The following is a 15,698-nucleotide window of genomic DNA, read 5'->3' on the forward strand; positions in this document are numbered from 1 at the left end:
GGCTGTGTGGGCAGGCCTGGCCAGGCTCAAACCTATCCGAGGTCAGGTCACCTACTCGGGACTCTGGTTAAACAGCATAAACTCATTCCCTCTTTGGGCCGAAGCTGCCTAACAGCATCCATTCCCCCTTTCTTCGGCAGGCAGCACCCTGCTTTCCTCTGGGAAACGGCTCTGGCTCTGCCATTCAGAGCACTTCATTTGGCCCAAGCCTAAAGCCAACACAGCATTCATCAGCGCCAGGAGATGTAGGAAAACCGGGGGCTCCAAGGCCTTCGCCAGGGTGCCTGGAGTTAGCCGCACCTGAAGCTAGTGCCGACTACTGGAATTTCTATTGACCTGAGCCACTAAACTCCCCCACTTGACTGAAACAAATTAGGGTTAATTTTCTGAGAGCAGCCACCGAGAATCCTGCAAGTAGGGCTTTGAGGCCTCCCCTCTCCATCTTCCCCTGAACCCCTCTCCAGCCCTGGTCTCTCCAGCAACACGTACAACAGAGCGAGCACCTCCCTCATCCTGCTTCTGCTGACACAGACTCTGAGCACACTACCGTTTTGGCAGGAAAGCCGCTACGCATTCTCCCCACTTGTACTGCTCACATGGGCCTTGGCCAGCACTCAGCTACACCACAGAAGGAACCAAGCGGTTCTTTAGAACAAAATCACTACATACAGGTCAGTTTAAGAATCTCGTGACCAAAGCCAGCGAGGGGCGTGATGCCATAAAAGGTAAGCTCCAGAAGGGCAGGAACTATTGTCTGTTTCACTCACTACTCTCTGTTCCACGTCTAAAATAGCTCTGGGCTCATAGTAGGTGCTTTAAAAAGTCATTCTATGAGTGAATGAGTGAGTGAATGAATGAGTGAATGAATGAATGAATGAATGAATGAATGAATGAATGAATACCAGGGGATGCTGTGGTTCTAAGGAACACGTTTTCTTTTGACCAGTTGTTGGCTTTGTTCTTCTGGGTGCTGGCAACTGTAGCCTAAGTAAGGGACACAGGAATAGACCATCAATAGCTTTCAGCTGTAATAAAGGACTCTTGGAGAACAATACTTTCTAGTTGCCCCTTTGACCCCAGAACCAGGTCAGGATCCAGCTGGAGGCTATTCCGAACTTCACCTACAGGCATTTCTCAAAGCTTTTCAAACCTCAAATTGGAGGAAACCAAGATTGATGACTCAGGAAACACAATTTTCAGGTCTTTATGGCCACCAGAATGAGGAATGCACAGGCTCACCTCCAGGAGAAAAACAACAGGGCCTCTCTGAGGGCCTCTGGTCCCTGTGCATCCTGACCATCAGTGACAGACACAGCAGGCAGGGACAGGGATGGCTGGACTAATGGAACTAGAACCTTGAAGGGAAGGGATTGACCAAAGCACCACATAACCGACCCTGCGTTTTCTCGGTAACACTGAGATTTTGGAGCTATACATGTATACATTGGGGGAAAACACTTATTACAGAAATACCTATAGACGAAAGAAAAACAAAAATCTTGTTTTTGTGATTTTGGAATACTTTATCCACGCCCCCTCCTTCCCCGTGAAGCTGATGTGGTAGATGGTGTGACTGTGGTCACCCTGGGTTTCGCAGGAGCTGGCACAGCACACTGATTTCACAGATGCTTCTCCACACCATCTGGGCACCTCAGCCACTCAGGCCTCAGGGCCAGACCAACCCGATGGTCGCCCAGCCTCGCTCCAGCCTGGGCCCAAGGCCTGGACACGTCATCCTGAAGGCCCAGCAGCTGGGGGATGCCCCCAGGGCATGACTTTCCTCTCCCAGAACTCTGCCCCCAAACCAGGGGGCAGAGGATGGGGGAAGGGTGGGCCAGCCTCTGTGGACCCCCTTAAGGTAGGAGCACAACTGCCATGAAGTTTATAATTCAAGAGTCAGAGTCACTCCTCCCCAAGAAGCAAAGAAAAAGTCCAGTCCAAATGACATGAGGTTTGTAGGCCCGGCACCAGAGCTCTGTCCATCCTGGTTGCCACACTGCCTCCCCGGTATTACCAGCTACCTCTTCGGGAAGGGGGGACAACACCCACTAAGGCACCACCTCCCAGTGTGACTTTGGACTAGTCCCACCTCACTGAAAACCCTGGCCCAGTCCCGGCTTTCAGACTGCCTGAGGGGCTCCTGAGCAGCTGCTCTGAGGGGCTGAGGGGGTGGGAGGAGAGATGTAGACAGAGTTCAAAATCTGCCAAACCCCTTAACAGAGCGCACTACATGTATTGGCCTTACACACGAGTTATGTTGAGAATAAGGTTAAAAGGTGCTGCACGAGGTGTTCTTGGAGGAACCTGCTTCCCTAAAATTCTGAAATGAGATGGCTGTATCCTATCAAGAGCCAAGTGAATGGACTTGACCATGGATACCCAGCAATCTGGCATTTGATTCAATATTGTACTCCTGCACATTTGTTTTAATGCTTGCTTATTTTTGTGAGAGAGAGCAGGGGAGAGGCGGGGGGGGGGGGGGGGGGGGGGACAGAAGATCCAAAGCAGACTCTGTGCTGACAGCAGAGAGCCCATTGCGGGGCTCGAACCCACGAACCACGACATCATGACCTGAGCTGAAGTCGGACGCTTAGCTTAACCCAGTGAGCCACCCAGATGCCCCTGTACTCCTCCATATTTGCCTGTATGTCACTCCTTCCTCCTGCAGAAGGCATCCGTGATTCCTGGTACCGTCTGGGAGCCCCTCCCTCCCCAATTCTCAGTCCCAGTGGTCTGTATGGAGGTGCCCCTGATTCCCATCATCCTGAGCCTAGCTACTATGTACGTCTGTCTCCACACCGCCCCCTCGCCCCCCACCCCAGTGGTGCCTGCGGGAATGAGCCTTGGTCACCTCTGCTCTTTCTCTGCCTCAGGAGGGTAGAAGCCCGGAGGTGGACCTCTGCAGCTGAACACTTGGGGATGGGGTTTTAAAGACAGCCTTAGAGCATGTCCTCGAAGGGCCATGCTGGCAGCCAGCCTCACTTCTCAGTTCCTTGAGCCGATGACTCTGCTTTTGTTCTGCTTGTCAGCTGGAGTCGAGTATGCAGACAGCACGTTCACTGAGGACCTACTATGTGCCAGGCAATCCAGAGGCTCATGGTGACTTCACTTTCCAGGTAGATTATACATTCCTTGTTAATAGAAACTCTCTCTCTCTCAATCTCTCTCTCTCTCTCTCTCTCTCTCTCTCTCTCTCATACACACACACACACACAGCCCCAAGCTTAAAGTAGGTATGGTATTACATCTCGCTGGTGTAACATGTGCCTTCCGGAAACTGCCAAGCAGTAATGGATAACAGCAGGCTGGACCCAGAAATACACACTCAACCAACCTGAAGGCCAGCTTGGGGTTTGTGTTTTCCTTCCAGGACCCTGAGGTCCCGCTGGGTGTACATCCTGGTCCTAACAACAGGAAGCCAGCAGAAGGTTTGGCTGCTGCCGGAAAAGGAGTAGAAACCAGGACTCAGACTGCCCCAGTCCCAGGCCAGTCCCCTTCACTCTCAGCCCCAAAGGCTCTCCAGGGTCTCCTCACTAAGGCTCCTCCCAGGAGGTGTTTGTAGCAGACACATTCCTGGTGTCAGACACCACACCTGAATTCCATTCTGGCCCACGCCTAGACACAAAAGAACCCACCGTTGGGCAAGTGATTCAGAAAACCATCAAGGTAGTCAGGCTAGCTGGGGGGGGGAGGAGGGGGGGAGAAGGAAAAGATCCTCTCCACTTTGGGGAGAGCCAGAATCCTCAGAACACACACATGGACACACCTTTTCCCGTGAAAACCAAGGGAGACGTTGATTCTTCCCACCGCGATCCCTGCCTTCCATCCTGTTAGATTTGGTGTCCAATTTCTGGAGACCTGCAGGCCCCGCAATGTGATGGCAGCGTTCGCGCCACATAATCAAGCCAAGAGGGACACATTCTATGGACCCGCAGGCCTCATAGGAGGTGGATAATAACACCAGCATCTGAAAGACAACTCCCCTCCATATGACCACCAGGAGCCAGGGCTCAGCTGCCCGAGCCCAGAGAGAATCACGGTCCCACACAGCCCACTGGTGTCCCAGGCACCTTCTAATGGGGAACTCGGAGGACAGGGAGCAGGCAGCTTAAGGGAGGGCTCTGATCTCACCACGGGCCAGGCAGACCCAGATGGACAGTTACTCGTCCAGCCCATCCACTTCCCTCCCAAATGGCAGCACACTAACAGGACATTAGCATCTTCCAGAGATGCTGTGGGGCATGATGTCTCTGTGCATGGAAGCATCTCTGTATTTTTTTTAGTGTTTATTTATTTTTTCGAGAGAGAGAGAGAACAAGCTGGGGAGGGGCAGAGAGAGAGGGAAACACAGAATCTGAAACAGGCTCCAGGCTCCCAGCTGTCAGCACAGAGCCCGACTCAGGGCTCAAACTCATGAACCGTGAGATCATGACCTGAGCCGAAGTTGGACGTTTAACCAACTGAGCCACCCAGTCGCCCCCCTGGAAGCATCTTTTTAAAGGCAGTGGGGAAGCCAGCTATTTAAAGGCCACCTACGGCATTATTGCCTCACAAGTTACAGAATGCTTCTGTGAAGTGAACACCTTCTCCACTGAGTTACCTTTTATTTAAATCAACAGGTCCCACAACCCCAGCACCCAGAAGGGCCCTTACACAAAACACATGCTCAATAAATAGTTATTCAATGAATAAACCATCTCTTCTGTAACTCCCCCTTCTGATTATTCATTAATTGAAGACCTACTGTGTCCAGACACAGCATGTGCAGCCTTTATTTTTGCTATCTCACAGCTCTTACCTCACAGGGGCTGTGGCCTCCTTGGGGACAAAATAAGCAAACTTTTCTTGAGCACCTACTACATGTTCTAGGCATAGGCCAAGGCCACCCCAAGGACAGAGAGGAGAAGACCCCAAGCCTTGGCATCAAGGATATATATCCTCACGAACACGATGGGGTGGTAAACATTTTGGTCTTTGCCAGTCTGGTCGGTTAAAACTGGTAAGTATTTTCCCGTGATTTAAATTTACAGTTCTCCTACTCTAAAGAAGTTTCTTACCCTTCCCTAAATGTGTAAGATCCCGCTAGCATATCTTTTTCTGGTTCCATTTCTGTCCTTTGCACATGGGAGGTATTCCAAATATTTAAAAACCGGTGTGGCACAACCAATCTGAGCAGGTGCTGGCCTCAGGCAGCCCAGACTTTGCCCTGCTTCCCTGTTGATTTATTGGTTATTTTCTTAGTGTTGGTAGGAGCTCCTTACACATTAAGGAAAAATAGCTTTTGCCTGTGATATGTGTCTTTGGTTTGATTTATTGTGGTTTTGGCAATGCAGAAATGTTTTATTTTTATGTGGTTGAATATTTGTCTTTTGTTTTATGGCTTCTGGGTTTAGGGTTATATTTAGAAAAGGTTTCCCCACTCTGATACTATTATATTTTTTAAAAACTCACTTATGTTTTCTTTTAGTATTTTTAAGTTTTCTTTTTCTGTTTAGATTTCTGATCCATTTGGGATTTGTTCTGACGTTAGGAGGAGAGAGATCCAATTTCCTTTCTTTGAGACAGATACCGCGTCATCCCAGCCCCGGTTACTGAGTGATCCATCTATGTTCCACTGACACACAATGACACCTTTCTCATACACTAAATTTCCAGTTCTATTGAGGTCCCATTTCTGTGCCCCTCATCTGTTCCACACCACTTAGATTCCTACAGCTTCAGAATGTGCTTTAAAATCTGATCTGGGGGGCGCCTGGGTGGCGCAGTCGGTTAAGCGTCCGACTTCAGCCAGGTCACGATCTCGCGGTCCGTGAGTTCGAGCCCCGCGTCGGGCTCTGGGCTGATGGCTCAGAGCCTGGAGCCTGTTTCCGATTCTGTGTCTCCCTCTCTCTCTGCCCCTCCGCCGTTCATGCTCTGTCTCTCTGTCCCAAAAATAAATAAACGTTGAAAAAAAAATAAATAAAAAAATAAAATCTGATCTGGGGGGTACCTGGGTGGCTCAGTCGGTTAAGCGTCCAACTCTTGACCTCAGCTCAGGTCTTGATCTCAGGGTCGTGAGTTCAAGCCCCGTGCTGGACTCCGTGTTGGGCGTGAAGCCTACTGTAAAAGTGAATGACTGAATAAATAAAAATAAAAATAAAAAAATGAAATCTGATCTGGTTACCATCATTCCTCTTGTTCAGAATTTTCTTCCCTTTCCCTGCATGCCTATTTTTCCTTATGAATGTTAGAAATCAGCTTGTCTATTTCTAACCAAATCCCATTGTTACTTTCACAGGCTAACGTAAAGTTAACAGTTAATTTAGGGGAAATTGACATATGTGCGATATTTAATCTTTCCATCCAAGAATAAGGCCCGCCTTTTCATTTATTGAAATCTCTTATGTGTCCCTCCATAGTTGATTTGGCTTGTTTGCGTGTCCTCTCCAAACATCCGAATGTTGCTTCCTGGGCTTGCTCCCTGGTCTTTATGCATTCTGTGACTACCGTGAGTGGGATCCTTCCTTCCTCCGTGTTTTCTACTGGATGCTATTTGCATGCAGGAAAGCTCTTGATGTGGGGGTATTAATTGTGCTCAAGCCCCCAAGCCTTTTGCACTGCGAGACGACGGCTGACACCAAGGCGCAGTGCACACTCCCCACGGGCAGAAGGAACTCGCGCCCTGCACCTGTGCACTTGGCAATGCAATGCCCAGCGGCTGGCCCGTGCCGACTCCTTTTTGCCCAAATGGAACCAGTACGAGGGGTGCCCCGAGCAATAAGGCAGGGAGGGCCCCCACCCATGCTGTCGGAGCGAGAAAGGGCCTGAGCCTGCACACAAAGGCAAGATCCCGCCAGCCGGCGGACAGGAACAAGGCTGGCAAAGGTGCCAGCCTTCACGCAGCCCCAGCCCTGTAATTAGGGCCCACAGGTCACTCTGGCCACAGCTGAACAAACCAGGGTGTAATTAACTTTCCACCCGGCTTTTTACACAGCAGCATTTCACCTTCGCCAGAAAAGGCGGGTCTGCCTTTCTGAAGGGGCTAGGGAAACACTCCTCAGTCCCAGTCCTCAGGAAGTGGGGGGCAGCCAAAGGGGGAGCAGCAAAATGAACCCACAGGGAGCACATTTTTTTGCTGTTGTTATTTGAACAAACCCCTCCCCATCTTTTTTTTTTTTTTTTTTTTCAGTTGAGCATTCAAAAAAGCTATTTCTGTCTGGAATTTAGGTGGAAATTGCTCACTGTCCCTAGTTTATGTTCTCTCCATGAGCTGTTTGGACCTCGAGTCTTAAATCAAGCTCTATAACCTTCAGCAAGAACCTGTAACCCTCTGAGCCTCAGCTGCCCAATGTGTAAAATGGGGATGAATGGTTAAAAAAAAAAAAAAAAAAAGGATCTCCATGCTGGGACTGTTATGAGGACTACATGGAATCATTCCTTGATCCAACAAGCACATATTAAGCACTACTGTGTGCCAGGCACTGGGCTAGGACATGACTCTTGTCCTTAGGAAGCTGAACAGTAGTGCGGGAGACCAGCAATAAACACATTAAAAACTATGACAGAGGGGCACCTTGGTGGTTCAGTCGGTTTAGCCTCTGGCTCTTGAGTTTGGCTCAGGTCATGATCTCCCACGTCGGGCTCTGCACAGAGTCAGCTCGGGATTCCCTCTCTCCCTCTCTCTCTGACCCTCCCCCCCCTCAAAAATAAATTAATTGATTAAAAAAAAAAAAACTACTTCAGAATAACTCCTGAATCTGACCAGTGTTGTTCACTGTCAGGGGTGGGGCTTCAGGGAGAGCAATCAGGGAGGCTGCAGCCCAGACTTGGAGCCCTGGGGGGCAGCAGGGACCCCATGTGCTTCAAGAATGCCTCTCTGTGCTCAGTGAAGAGCATGGTCTGAGTCACAGACCAGGAAATGGCACCTGTAGCCAAGAAACCAATGCTCAGCTCCAACCTGGTCCTACAGGCAATTTCTATAATGGATCAAGTGCCCAGACAGGCCCAGAATTGGAAGCCTTAGTCCTTCTAAAGAGACTCCATCTGCCTCCTCTCCCTACCTACGATGAAAACCCAAACCCCACCGGTGATGCCTATAGCAAAGAGGGTAGGGATCTCCCGAAGCCGTCAGGTGCTCTGGCCCCGGGGACCTGCCACATTCCAGGACTGGCACAGTGCACACCCCTGCTGACAGCCCAGTCCTGTCACAAGGAAGAGCATCCCTATGAAAGTCGGATCTAAAACATTACAACAGCACAGATCCAGCACCCAAATGTCCTCGGGCAGTCAGCCTCATTAATTTGGGCCAAAGCAGCAGTCAGTCTAAATCATAGAGTATCCTTAAAAGGTAGTATTTGTACCAGAAATCCGTAAAACATTCCACCTGAATCCAGACTGAAGGTCCACAGCTGACCTGCTTCAATGAGCACATAAAAAATTGGAATCAGCCCCTGGGTAAATCAAACCTCTCGTACCTGCTTCCATGGTGCCCCAGGAAGTTCCCAGAGATACTTTCTAAAGCAATTGAAGTCCTCTGGGCTTCTAGAAGATGATGAAAAACACCTGCCTGCAACCGTTTATAGGGTCCAAACGTGCTTGGCCAACACTTCACAAACTGGGTCAACGTAAACTTCGGCTCACTCCCTGTTCTGACATCATTCAAGTTAGTAGGGCCTGAAGTAATGGAGACTTTCTATCATCAGTGCAGACAGCCACCAAACGCTCTGCACATTTCCTCATCTGTTGCCTACAAATGATGCTCCGTGAGGAACAGGCAAGCCCATCACAGGCATCAAGTCAGCCTTTGTGAACTCTGTTGTAAAATCCTAGTCTCCTGGCAGACTGGTCTAAATCTAATATTTTTGTAGTATATAGACACAGTACCAGGAACCCAAGTTTTATCTGCCTGAATGCTGCTATGTTAAAAAAAGAGGGATTCCCCTACCCCTCACCCCCAAAAAAGGGATAATGGAGAAGATCATGTCCCAGCATGGAAATCCATTCAGAAAATGTTCGGTAACAAATGCAGAATACAAAATGGCAAGTGCCCCCGACGCCAAGCCCATGAACATAAGTCACCCTGTGGGCAGGGTCTGGGGGGGAGCAAGCAGGAATCAGTACTTGGGGTGTAAGCATCAGCAGAGAGGATGGCTCTTTGCTGATCTCACTTCGTGTCATAAGGATGCAGTGTTTGATGCCTTGTGGGTTTAAGGCTGGTTTCTCCTTGGACACAAATGAGAGACAATGAGGCAGAAAGATGGAGAGAAAGAGGGAGACAGAAACAGATCTAGGTTCTTTTTTTTTTCAATTTTTTTTATTAAGTTTATTTATTTATTTTGAGAGAGAGAAAGAGAGAGTGAGGGGGGAAGGGGCGGAGAGAGAATCCCAAGCAGGCTCCACACTGTCAGCACAGAGCCCGATGGGGGCTCAACTGATGAACCGTGAGATCACGACCTGAGCTGAAACTGAGTCAGACGTTTAACCAACTGAACCACCCAGGCACCCTGAGGTCTGGGTTCTTGAAGTTCATGCTTCAACAGCCTCTCCTGGTCCCAGCAGAGCCTCTCCTGCTAAGGGACAATGGAGAGGGTGCCTTCTCAAGTTCCAGGATCTCTGCAAGTGAGGGTTCTTCGGTGCAGAATTCCAGGGGCCTGCTCTCCCTATGAATGCCACCAATGGCATCCTGGCAAGAGGCCCTCCCACCTTCCATGGTGCATTCACAGCCCCCTCAGAAAATCTCCAAACCTCAGCTACTCTCCCAGATTCTGATGGAACAAGTCACTGCCCCACCCCCACCCCAACATCCACAGAAAGACACAGAAAGAGCCAAGAGGCCACCCTGCTAAAGCAGTGTTCAAGAAGAACCACACTCAAGACGCTCCCCCCAAATCCCCCCACCCACTCCACAACGCCAGACGGACCTGCTTGGCGAGGGGTGTGCAGCCTCCAGGTTCCAGCAGTAACAGCCCTCTTGCAGAACATGAGTGGGGATGAGTGTTGTTCACACCCAAGGCCTAATTCCAGTTCCAGGAGGGGAGGACAGCGGGATTGACAGGTGGCGCTGCCCTTAGGCCCCAAATTCACAAAAGCAGAGAGTGCCCCACCTTCCCTCCAAACAAGACTTGTTTGCTCCCTCAGAAACATCTGCCCAGCACCCAGAGCCCGCCCAGCTTCAGCAGAGCGTGGCCATCTCTGAAATGGTCTTTGTTGTCTGTTGAGGGTCCACCTTTCCCTCCAGGATGACAGAGTGGCCACGCTGCCTACCTGCGTCGTTGTCCCTAGTACAGTGACTAAAAGACCAATGATGAGCATCCAGCAGACCCGTGAGTCTAGCCTGGGAGGACCTGCTACCACATTTTGGGCCAGTTCAAGCTTTTAAAGCAGAAGCCAATTTTCACACATCTTCTGCTAAAGCCCAATGTGTAAAAGACTTTTTAACGTGGACAGCTCTGGCTGGAGTGGGTGTCAGAGCCCCCCTCGGTCAGACAGGCCCCAATACCCACCCCAGGAGCTCCAGAAACCTCTCTGGGGATACAGTGGGAAACCACTGCAGCTCAGAGACTGTGCAGGTGGCCTAGAGAGGGACTCGCTTTGAAAAATATGCCCACAATTCCCAGTGATTGATCCTGTCACTGGGTAATCCTCAGAACCTAAGACCTGGGGGAAAATCGTTCCTCACATATTTCTTCCACATCGGGGAGACTCTCCCAGACTGGGTCACACCTTTACTGGGCGGTAATGAATTTCTCAGGGATGCTATTAGGCAAGGTCGTTTCCCATACTCTTTTAAGGAATTTCTGACTCCCTTCCAATGCTCCGGGGCTTGGGGATATTCCTGGCTCCCGCGTCCCCATGGAGGTCGTTAGCGGGGTCCTGTTCGGAAGCAGGCAGGAGTATCGGTGGCCATCTGCAGCATCAGTAAAGATGGCTGAAGACCCTGTAGACAGAGCTACTGTGATGTCAGCCCATGTGAGGCTACGGAGAGAAGAGACAGCCATCGGGAAAAGAATCCTGCCCAGGACCGAAGCACAATTAGCTACTATTTCTAGCACAGACCCCCGATACACAGCCTCGAAGCCTCACATTCGTCCTCTTCCTCCTAGAAACACCACCATTCTCAGAGGTGTGGAGAGAGACAAGAGTACCTCCTTGGTTCTGAAGAATGGAGTAGTGCCCGGGATGGGGCCTCAGTCCACGAACCACAGAGGCTCCACGAAGCAGCACTCTGCAGGGGTCCGCAGGGGGCCTCAGGGACCCCACATCAATGCTAATTGAGACCCACGTGTTCTTTTACACTTAGCAAATAAAGACAATCACTTTTAATTAGAAGATCAATTAATTGATTGTTTTCAAAGTCAGTGACAATATTTCATCCTTGTATAGTTAACATCCCACCTCAGTTCTTGGCTAAATCAAGAAATACACAGGCATCTGTTGTTTTCTCAAGGATGAGAGTACACAGCCCAGGGTCCCGGAGAGGTCCTGGCTCAGCCACCAACTCACTAGCTGACCTCCATCAGTCACCTTTCCCTCTCAGTGCCTCAGTATTCTCCCTCAGGAAATGAGGGCACTGAAAAGCCAACCCCGTACATCCCTTCCAATTCTGATTCTGAGCTTCTAAGTTGGCCATCGCCTCTGCCTATGGTTGAAATACCACAAGTTCCAAATGACTGGCATTTGGTTTGCTTAGCCCCAAAAAGTCCAAAATTGTAAGAGTCCTCTTGGGTCCACTGTTTTTGGGATCTGTTCCCTCCAGAGGTTGAGAACGAGGGACTTGGTCTAATCAAGGCTGTGCAGGTACAGGCGTCACTAGAGGGAAAGTCATAGCTCCCCAAACACTTGGCTTTCAAACTTCTACAAAGGCATGAAAAGTAGAGGAAGCAAGAATTTTGAGTCCCAACGTACTTCCTACCAACCAATTTCCCCCAAAAAACAGGTGACAGGCCCCCTTTGGAATACTGTCTGTGATTTTTAGTTCCCTTCCCCCCACAAACCAGCATCCAAAGTGTTTCATCAGCATGCATGGTGGAGAGAGATGCCAGGGATAGCTATGTAAGGAACACAGATGCTCTGGAATCCTTGCTCAGGGTCTGGAAATATGTCAACCCCCTACTCCTGGAGCATGGCTGCCACACCCCCATGCAATCCACATGCCCCCATTGTCCCACTCCATCCACCCACATGACTCAGACACACAGACACACATGACGCATGAGGTCTTAAAAAGCTCCTGCAAAACTGTGGCCTTGGCCACCTTCTCTGAGGCTGCCACAACACAGGAACCAGGGCCACGGTCTTGGCTGACTACAAGTTTGACAGGACAGATCCCAGCCACCCCCGTCCTCCTCAGAGAAGCAGGAGGCCAAGCAAAGAGGTGGAACCAGATGCCTTTCTGCCTGTGCAGACATTCTGCCCATTGGCCTTTGAAATTCTCCCTGTCCCATACAAGCCCTGCCTCAGAGCACACTCCTTCACGCAGCTTTCCACACTTAAGCTACTTAACTTTGCACTAACAACCTCTTAATTGCTGGGTTTCTAAAATCCAGAAATCCAGGGTGCAGGCCGCACCCACTCACGGCCCATATTCTATAGACTGCAGTTTGGGGAAGCAGAGACAGGGTGTCTCCACCAAATTCCTGCCTGCCAGAAAGCTGTTGCTTTTATTTTTAATTTTATTTAAAAGACGGATACAGGGTACCCAAGGCACCACAATAAAATGACATTAACTGTAAAATTACATTATTAATTCTTTAATCTCACTCGAGGCTTCAAGCTGTTGCTATGTCCAATTATCCGTATAACCACCTGTCAGAATCCCAGTGTTATTTAGCATTACCTCCAGGACAGCGGTGGGCCCGGTGGTCCGTCAGGTCCGCCAGACACTCAAAGTCCTGCTGACAGTGATCGCAGGTGTAAATTGACTCCTCCTCCACGTCTTCATCGTCCTCATTTCTCTCCTCTTGACTTGTCACGCTGTTCCTGTCTTCCAGCGCACGGCTGGTTTTCCGATCACACTCCGGCTCTCCTTCCAGGCCTCCTGCCAACAGGAAGAATACAGTCCACGTCAGCTGACGGGGCCTTGGGAAGGGGTCTTAAAAGGATCGCCCAGCATTTATTAAGATACATTTAATTACTCTACCTCCCAGGGTCCATTATTCTTGACACCTCTCAGTATATTAATATATGGGGGGTTTTTGTAGCATGTGGTGCCATAATTCTCAACTAGATTTCTTTAATTCTTGGTGCAAATCTTCTAGGGGGACGTCCTGTCATCTTCCTCTGTGCACGGATGCTGGGGGTCATGACCTGTCGCAGAGGTGAAGATGCCTTAGCGTTTTGTCTCCTGAAAACCCAATTCTCTTATACACTCCTCCAGAGCCTTCATCAGCTGCTCCTAACGCGCCTGAGCTTTTAGTCTCTCCCAAAGCCTTGCAATTTAAAGCAAGAGAGATCCCTTAGCCAAGTTCACCTTCCACACAGCATGCCTCCCAACGCGGGGATAGTGGCTCGGTTCTTTGCAAAGAGGTCCTGATTCTGGAATCAAGGAAGCACATGTGTTTGTGAGACCACAGACAGTCAAATCACAAGCTAAAATGTATCTGAGCCCTCACCCGTGCCCCAGGATAGGCCTAGACAGTGAGAACCAGCTTTGGAATCACCAACCAATGTCTTTACTTATTTATTTTTTTATGTTTATATTTTGAGAGAGACAGAGAACATTTTCACACACAAGCAGGGGAGGGGCAGAGAGGGGGCAGGGAACAGAGGATCCAAAGCAGGGTCCTCACTGACAGCAGACAGCCCGATGAGGGGCTCAAACCTGGGAATAGCGAGATCGTCACCTGAGCCGAAGTCGAACGCTCAGCTGACTGAGCCACCTAGGTGCCCCCCCCCCCCCCGCAGGCCAATTTCTTTAAAATAAACTGCCTAGGGGCGCCTGGGTGGCTCAGTCAGTTAAGCGGCCGACTTCGGCTCAGGTCATGATCTCATGGTCTGTGAGTTCGAGCCCCGCGTCAGGCTCTGTGCTGATGGCCCAGAGCCTGGATGGAGCCTGTTTCAGATTCTGTGTCTCCCTCTCTCTGACCCTCCCCTGTTCATGCTCTGTCTCTCCCTGTCTCAAAAATAAATAAAAAACATTTAAAATAAATAAATAAATAAAATAAACTGCCTATTCTGCACTTAGCACTGTGCAAATGGCTAAACTGTACAGAAAAGTGAGTTAATGATCATGATAATGTGATGCATTTCATTTCCTGTAGTGCCACACTTTTTCAAAGCCCTAACTCCATATGCATAGCCCCATTTCACAGTCTCTCCCATCCTACAGCTAAAAGGGGGCTCAGGCAATCATGTGGTCCTGCCCACAGACAGGGACAGGCTTTTTATCCCCACGTCATAGGTATGGCACCTGGCCTCCAGCCAGGGGGGCGCAAAATCCCCAGCACCCTACAGATGTTTAACTCCTAGACATCCTAACTCCTGTCTAGTGCACTTCCCCGCACAGCCGGGGAAAATGGAGCACGGCCTCAATCTGAGAGATTAATAGGGCACATCAAGAACTTGTAAATCAAAGCGCAAAAAAAGCATGGTAAATATAACACACAGAATGTATCAGTAATCTCAGTAAGTGTCAGTGGATTAAACTTCCTCATTCAAGTACAAAGACTCGAACTGGAAAATCAAAGCGTGTGTTATCCCTTCCACGGTCTGTCCTGGAAAACAAGCTACCCATCCAGAAACTAGCACCGATTTGAATTAAAGAGAGAAATCTCTGTTATGTGTAAAGACATTGATGCAAACACATACGCAGATGCAAAGATGTGCGTGTGCCCGCATGGGTGCACACGTGCATGTAGCACATAACACTGCAGTTACAGAGAAAGCCTTCAGCACACAACCTTTAAACCCCCGAGGACTAGTCGCCAAAGCCAGAAAGAGAAACGAAGCAAAGAATGCATTCGATTCGAGGTGGAAGCCACAGTCCTATAAATATTTCAATTTAGAACCAGATAATGTTATAAGGGCTCTATTTCTCCCATCTGCACAAAATGCGCACTTCCAAAAGCACCCGACATCAAGAACCTGTGAACACAAATCAGCTCATTGGAGAGCCAGCTGCCGCCTTCCGTGGCGGGGAACGTGGCCTGACACGCTGCTCGCAACTGCTCGGAGGCAGTAAAAATCAATGTTTCCATTTGTGGCCCATCAAAACATCTCTCTTCTTACCAATTAAGGGATGTACAATTTTTAGGTTCTTTTATTATCAGAACATGCCAACTCCCGGCAATACAGAAATCCCATTAAAAGCCAGGCAGCATATTTATCTCAGGAAATCTGATCGGCCGCTGCGGTGGCAACAAGAAATAGAAAGCAAAGAAATGAAAAATATCATTTGGAGCCTTCAATATTATAAGTCATCACACAACCACAGTTACACAGTCAAGCGCCCGTCTCTGAAATTCCTAGTTTACAGTCTCTTTCCTTAAAAAAAAAAAAAATGTTCTGAAGGGGGGGAAAAAGAGAACTATCACTCGAGCTTTATCTATCACACCAACTCTCCAGATAGTTAAGTTACATTCGGCACCACACTTGTGCTACTTTATTTAACACACAATTTAATAGACATATTTAATTTTTTTTGCCATATTTACTTGGCAGCACTTTCCATAATAGCTCATCTAATCCACAACTGGAGCCACAAACATTACAATGCATTTGAT

At 49.2% G+C, this 15,698-nt stretch overlaps 1 protein-coding gene across 2 annotated transcripts in view; it reads right to left on the reverse strand.

Moving 5' to 3' along the window:
• The window catches only part of ZNF423 (zinc finger protein 423), a 335,974-nt gene that overhangs the window by 208,677 nt on the left and 111,599 nt on the right, over positions 1–15,698 (reverse strand). For both annotated transcript variants that reach the window (XM_045442676.1, XM_045442677.1), the window contains exon 3: positions 12,815–13,015. In XM_045442676.1, the coding sequence (XP_045298632.1) occupies positions 12,815–13,015 (201 nt within the window). The remainder of the gene's footprint in view (positions 1–12,814; positions 13,016–15,698) is intronic.

This window comes from Leopardus geoffroyi, chromosome E2 (genome assembly GCF_018350155.1).
Source record: "Leopardus geoffroyi isolate Oge1 chromosome E2, O.geoffroyi_Oge1_pat1.0, whole genome shotgun sequence".
NCBI lineage: Eukaryota > Metazoa > Chordata > Mammalia > Carnivora > Felidae > Leopardus > Leopardus geoffroyi.